Raw genomic sequence first — 6,377 nt, forward strand, 5'->3', positions numbered from 1 at the left:
AGAGCCCTTGGACCTGGGGAGAAGGGGACCAGGGACACTTGTCATCCGTGGGAGAGAGCAAATCCCACCTCCATCCCAGCTGGGCACAAGGAGGATGTTTAACTGAGCCCCAAAACTCCCCGGCAAACCTTTTACAAGCCCAAGTGAACAAGCCTGAGGAGGGTATTGCCAAAACTGAGCCCTGGTGGGGTTGAGCTGAGGCAGCCAAACAACATCCCAGCTTTTCACCCCTAAACCCCCCATCCCCTGCCCAAGTGCTGGCCACCTGGGGAGCACAGAGAGGCCAGCAGCCAGGGGGGATGCTGGGCACACCCAGGGTGCTGCTCACGTCAGCCCAAGCTGCTCTGGCTCCTCGTTCCCTGTGCTGGATCCTCTGCCCTCTGCCTCTGCCACCAGCTTCCCAGTCACGGCGCTGTGCTGGCCCCGTGGCTCCAGCTCACTCCTGGAGGGAGAGGATGGGTCAGTGCTGTGCCACATGGGGACAGCTGGATCAGCTGTGCCACCCAGAGCAGTTACCTGGGGGTGCTGGGCCAGCGCTGGGCACCCTCTGGCTCCAGGTCACCTGCTGGGGCTGCTCGGCTCTCAGGGCTGGCACCTGGCTGGGCACACAAGGTGGGAGCATCGGTGGGAACCCAGCCCCAGTGTCACCCAGGCTGGGGACACAGAGCCCCAGTGCGACCCAGGCTGGGGACACAGCTGCTGTCAGAGGGGACACAGAGCCCCAGTGGCACCCAGGCTGGGGACACAGAGCCCCAGTGCGACCCAGGCTGGGGACACAGCTGCTGTCAGAGGGGACACAGAGCCCCAGTGGCACCCAGGCTGGGGACACAGCCCCTCTGGCTGTCCCCACCCCACACATCCTTACCAGGAGCTGCTTGGGGATGACGGCGATGCTGACCCTGCGGCGGGCAGACCCCTGAAATAGAGGGCTGGGATGAGCTCTGTGCGGCTGCTTCTCACCTCCTCCTTCCCCATCACCTCCCCAGCACGGGTAAGGCACACCATGGGACACTGCCAGCTCCCCCTGGAGCTAAGGGGAAGCTGGAAAGCCAGGGAAGGTCAAAGCCAAGAGGTTTGTGCCTGTCATTAGTGCTGCTGGGGCTGTCTGACCCCCTCCCCTGCCTCTGGATCAGTGTGGGATTCAAGGTGGGGCTAAAGAACAGCCAAGCCTGTGACCCTGCAATGGAAGAAGGATCTGCCCAAGATCTCTTGCACAGGCAGCCCTCAGCTTGCTGGGCGTCCTGTCTGTCTGCCAACAGCTCTCTGAAGCTGCATTCTGCTTCATCCCAGCAGATCTTCCCTGCAGCAAGCAGCTGGCTGCAGTGGCATTGTTTGGGGACAAGGGGGTGTGTGGGGACAGCCAGTTGAGGGAGGGCAGCAGGGCATGGGAAGGCAGTGACTCCTGAACTGGGACCAGTTACCTGCTGGAAAGTCCTCTTCAGGGGGTGAGGTCTCAGCCGTGGCTCCACATCATCTGAGAGCAGAGAGAAGCTGCCTTACATCATCCCCCAGCACAAGGATGGGGCTGATGCACAGACAGACAGACACAAAGCTGTCCTGGCCGTGTGCTCTGTGCTTGGCACAGGTGGTGCCCAGGGAAGGGGAACACAGTGGCACCTGTGGGGTTTGGTGCTCAGGAACAGAGTCCTTTTTGTGCATGGGGCCCCCCTGCCCTGCATTCCCAGCTGGGTTATGGCTCTCTGGCCACCAGCACCTGCTGCCACACTGATCTGCTGTCCCAGTGTCCCCTCACAAGTGTCCCCAGCTGTTCCCTTCACTGCCCCATCAGCTGTTCCCCCCAGCACTCCTCAGCTCACAGCACCGCTGGCTCTGCAGTGCAGGGTCACACTGCCCCCAAAGAGGGGCTGGGGGCCAAGTGCTGCAGGTTTGCAGTGTGCCAGCCGTGCCCAGCCCCGGGGGCAGAGCCCACCTCACCCTGGCTCTCTGCCAGCTGCCGGTTGCGGGAGTTCTGCTGGATCAGGCGCTTCATCTCCTCCAGCTCCGCGTGCTCCCGCTGGTGGTGCCGCTTCAGGTTCTCCACGTGCTGCACCATCACCTCTGCTGCCCGGCTCATCCTGGCCTCCTGCAGCCAGCCAGGACGGGGGCTCAGGGCTCCTAAACCTCCTGAGGAGCCGGCCCTGCCAGTCCCTCCCCGTGCCTGGGAGTCCTTCCTATCTCCCCTGTAATCCTTACCATTATCTAAGAAACTTAGGATGACCTGAACCGAAGGCCTTCAAAGCCTTAGACAAGAGTTAAAAACCCTCTTAGTTTCTGCTCAAGCCCCCTAAATGCAACTCAAGTGCTTTCATTAAGCTAGGACCTTCCATTTACTGGACAGATGGGCTTTGATGCCATGATAGTTAACAGCTGTATGCCCTAACCAACAGGGCTCTGCCTAAGGCTCCAGTAGACAGGGAGTGCCAGGGAGAGACAGATAGAAAACATTTCCAAATAGAAGGGAGGTTGGAGAACCCGTTTAAGCTGTTTTACAATGTTTAAAGAGTCAGAGAAAGATGCAGAAAGTTCACAAAGTCCCTCTCCCAGCCCAGGGTGAAGGGACTGTCCCGGTGCCCGTGGACACGCAGATTTAGGACAGAAAGAGAATTTTTTTTGTCCAGGACAAGAAATTCAGGAGAGATCTAGGGGAACAGAGAGCTGCTTGAAGCCCCACGTGCCTGTGCAAAGCCTTGGCCAAGGTGCATCCCCTTCCCACTCCCAGGGGTGGGCGGATGGATCCCTTGCACCCTGCTAAGCACAAACATGAGGTCCAGACCAGCACCGTGAGGAGAAGGAACAAACCCCAGCAAGCCCAGGGATGAGCCTTCATCATCCCCAAGCCCATCTGTAGCACCTCCATCCCTCCCACGCCGGGCTGTGACACACCTGGTGCACAGCCCCCAGCTTCTCTGCAGCACCGGTTGCCCTCTCCACAGCTGCTGCCAGCACGGCCAGGTTGTGCTGCAGCTGCTCCAGCGTCTCCTTGCAGCCTGCACTGGCACAGGATCGGCCCAGCCTCTGTGCGGGGAAAGGACGGAGCCGCTGGAGCTGCCCCTCTGAGCTGTCCAACCCCCTCTGGGGCTGTGTGATGTGCCAGCCCCCTGCCCTGGTGCCCACCTACCTCCAGGGCAGCCCGGCACTGCCCCAGCTCCTCCTGGATGTTTTCCTCCGCTGCGTCCCGTGCCCGTCTCTCCACCTGCACCCGCTGCTGCAGGGTGAACACGTCGCAGCGAAAAGCCAGGGCCAGGTGGGCAAAGGCTGCCTGTAGGGTGACAGGTGGGACACGGGGGCAGAAGAAAAGGCACCAGGGCCATGTGCTGCTGTCCCCAAGGCCAGACTGGCCTCCCAGGTGCCACCATCAGGCCAGTGCTGAAGATAATCAGCACTTGCCTTGCCCCAGCACCCTTAGGCTGCTGCAAGTGGGGACAGTCCCCAGGGAGATGCAGCTGATAATGCCCCCCAGGCAGCTGATAAGGATCCTGAGCCCTCCTGGGCTGGGCAGACGCCAGCCCTGCCCTCCCTGGCTGGGTCCTGGCTGGTGGCTGAGCCTGACTCAGCCCTGGCACTCGCAGGGAAATGATTTTTATTAGCCAGGCTCCCCGGCCAAGGGCGCCCTTCAGCAGCTGCAGAGCACTCTGTGGGATTGCTGGGCACGCAGAGCACACGCTCATGGAAATGCAGCTGCCTCCAAGTGCCAAAAGCATCTCTGGGAAAGGGTTTGGGAGGTGGCTGCCAGGGCCCTGCGGTGCCTGAGGGAGCAGGGCACAGCCATGGCACAGTGAGCCAGCACGGTGTCCCCGTCCTGGCGTCCCCTTTCCCCAGCCCACCCAGTGCCCCCAGCAGCCCTCACCTCCAGATCCTGCTCGGTCAGAGCCACCCTGCAGAAAGAGAATTGCTGTCAAGGATGGGGGCTGCAGGCTGAGAATGCCCTTGCCCTGCTCCCAGGGGTGCCAGTCACAACCAGAAGTGGGAAGGCAAGTGCCCATTGTGTGGACAGCAGCTCTTGAGCAATGGAAAAGGAGGGAAGTCCAATCTCTGAGCCCTGCTGTGCCCTGGGACCCCCCGCCCTGAGGGATGCAGGTGCTCACTGCTCTTACCTGTGCAAGCCGAGCCTGTCCAGCACGGAGAGCTCACTGGGGAGGCTCAGCAGCGGCTCCTCCGGGGTTTCTGCATCTGCAGGAAGGCAGTGGGGCCACAGGAGACCACACATGAGGGCTTTCCCTGGGCCTTCCCTCCTCCCTCTGCCCTCCTGTCGTACCAGGAGGTGCTGCCCATGCTTTGGAACCCTCCCAATCCTTCCCCCAGCATCAGGGGGGGTTTGGCTCCCCCCAGGCCATCTCCCCTTGTCCATGTCCCCACCAGGGGAGATGAATTCCATCAGAACACGTTCCCGTGCTCATCCCCAGCTACTCCAAACCTCCCACAAAGGGGGCCCAGCTGGGATGTAGGATGGGGACTCACCCTCACCTCCTTTAGTGCTGTCGCTGTCCCCAGGGCGCACAGGCTGCTCCTGCCCGGCCCTGCCCGGCTCCTGAGGGGCACAAAGGGGATGCTGGGGCAAAGCTCTCTGCACAGAGAGGCTGGCACCTGCCTGAGCCCGAGGAACCGGGCAGGGCCTGTCCCCAGCTGTCCCCTCTCCTCCGTCTCACCTGGCTGGTTTGCTCCACGCTCTGCTCGCTCCTGGCCAAATCCAAATCCCCACCTGGCTGTCCCTGGGCACTGCTCATCCTGCCTGGGGACAGAAAGGGAGCTGGGCAGCAGGGACCCCTCCCCAGCCTGACACCGCTTCAGGAGAGACCCCCAAAACTGCCACTGGCACTTCTGCAGCCTGCAGGCTCCCAGGGGACTGCCAGATACCCCCCAAAATATCCCTGTGGGATTCAGGGAGCTGGAGCCAAGCTGGGCCAGGGCAGGGGGAGGAGGGCAATGGATGCAGTGCAGAGGGTGGGGTACAGCTGGTGAGGCAAGCCCATGGGATGGGGATGGGCTTGGGGTCCCAGCGGGCTGCAGGCAGGTGCTGCCAGGCCAGGGGAACCCTCCTGCTGCTGCTGCTGATGGAAACCCCACCCTTGTGAGCCCATCCCCACCCGGGCTGCCCTTACCTTCATCCGGAGACGGGGGGGAGCCCGGGGAGCTCTGCCTGCTGCTCCCTGCGGAGGGAATCCCGGCTAAACCCTGGAGAAACTCAGGAGGCATCGGCAGCATCCCACCCCCCGCGCTCCCCCATGGGGCTGCTCCGGACCTGGCTCCTTCCCGAGCATCCTCCACTGCCCGCTCCATCCCCGTCCGGAGCCAGCAATGACTCACCAACAGCCAGTGCCGTACTCAGCACGGCTTTTTGCCTTTTTTTTTTTTTTTTTTTTTTTTTTTTTTTTTTCTCCAGCTGCCAAGGGGACCTCGCTGCGAGCCGGCCCCTTCCAGCACCACAACAAACACAGCCAGAGCCCGGGCAGGCACCACCTGACAGCACCCCACGGGCATGGCAGGCACCCCTAAAAGCGCGCTGGGACAGGTTTATCACCCCAAAACCCTGTCCTGGGTGCCAGGAGGTCTGGCAGCTCTGCAGCATCCCTGCTCAGTGATGCTGAGGCCATCAGGGCGGGCAGGGCACAGGGGTTGCTGAGCAAAGAGCCCTCTGGAGCGCAGCACCAACTGGGAGAGAGTTCGAGCCCCAACTGGGAGAGGGTTCGAGCCCCCAAACTTCTCCCCCGGCTCTGGCAAAGGCTGCAGCAGAGCTTCTCCCTCTCCTCCTGGCGAGCCTGAGAGCAGGAGAAGGAGCCACCGTGCCACAACGATGCTCAGCGCCCCTTGCCTGGCACTGCCATCGCTGTCCCATCCTCGCCACCGTCTCCGGGGCAGTTTTTAGCGCACGTACCTCCGCGGCGAGGGGCTGGGCCGGCCGCTCGCCCGGTGCCGCTGCCGCCGCCGGCGCCCCGGGGCCGGTCCCGGTCCCTCCTCCTCCTCCTCCTGTCCCGCCGAGCTCCCTCCGAGCGGCTTCATCGGGCTCCAGGAGAGCTCACCTATGGTGGGAGAGCCGCATTAGCCCCGCGCAGATGGAGAACGCCGCTGAATGTTGTATTTTTAAAGCGTTTTCTCACCCAGCAGAGGCTCCGAGCTCCTCTGCTTAACTGGGAGAAGAGGTGGGGAGGGCGGCTGGGATCTTGGAGGGGGCTGGACGGGTTTGGGAGGGTAAGGAGCGAGGAAAAGGAGAAATTCAGTTCAATACAAGAGGGGGGACCGCCCTGCTTGCCAGCCCCATTTCCTTTCCCCAAGGAAATCCTCGTGTTGGGGTTTGTGGTGTGGGTCAGGTTCATGGGGGGAAATGGATTTGCAGCAACCCCTGCTCTCCAGGCTGCAGACATGAGAGCCTCTGACTGTCC

At 62.2% G+C, this 6,377-nt stretch overlaps 1 protein-coding gene across 1 annotated transcript; it reads right to left on the minus strand.

Moving 5' to 3' along the window:
- Window positions 1-291: 291 nt before the first annotated feature.
- Window positions 292-6,004, minus strand: LOC132083161 (inositol 1,4,5-triphosphate receptor associated 2-like). Its single transcript, XM_059487728.1, has 13 exons — window positions 5,873-6,004; window positions 5,100-5,147; window positions 4,647-4,729; window positions 4,465-4,528; window positions 4,095-4,170; window positions 3,848-3,875; window positions 3,119-3,259; window positions 2,884-3,015; window positions 1,936-2,083; window positions 1,422-1,474; window positions 866-916; window positions 517-599; window positions 292-442 (listed from the first exon to the last, which is right to left on the minus strand). Exons 3-13 carry the CDS (start codon window positions 4,722-4,724, stop codon window positions 325-327), a joined length of 972 nt encoding a protein of 323 aa, XP_059343711.1. The 5' UTR covers window positions 4,725-4,729; window positions 5,100-5,147; window positions 5,873-6,004; the 3' UTR covers window positions 292-324.
- Between the last annotated feature and the right edge of the window lie 373 nt (window positions 6,005-6,377).

The sequence above is a fragment of the Ammospiza nelsoni genome, chromosome 23 (genome assembly GCF_027579445.1).
Source record: "Ammospiza nelsoni isolate bAmmNel1 chromosome 23, bAmmNel1.pri, whole genome shotgun sequence".
In the NCBI taxonomy this organism is placed as follows: domain Eukaryota; kingdom Metazoa; phylum Chordata; class Aves; order Passeriformes; family Passerellidae; genus Ammospiza; species Ammospiza nelsoni.

Excerpts from the sequence above, each read along its gene's own strand:
- LOC132083161 (XM_059487728.1), bottom strand. The coding sequence starts at position 4,724 with ATGAGCAGTGCCCAGGGACAGCCAGGTGGGGATTTGGATTTGGCCAGG. Across the intron at positions 4,529-4,646 it reads GCGTGGAGCAAACCAGCCAG|GAGCCGGGCAGGGCCGGGCA; the intron begins GTGAGACGGAGG and ends TGTGCCCCTCAG. Across the intron at positions 3,876-4,094 it reads GACAGGCTCGGCTTGCACAG|GGTGGCTCTGACCGAGCAGG; the intron begins GTAAGAGCAGTG and ends CTCTTTCTGCAG.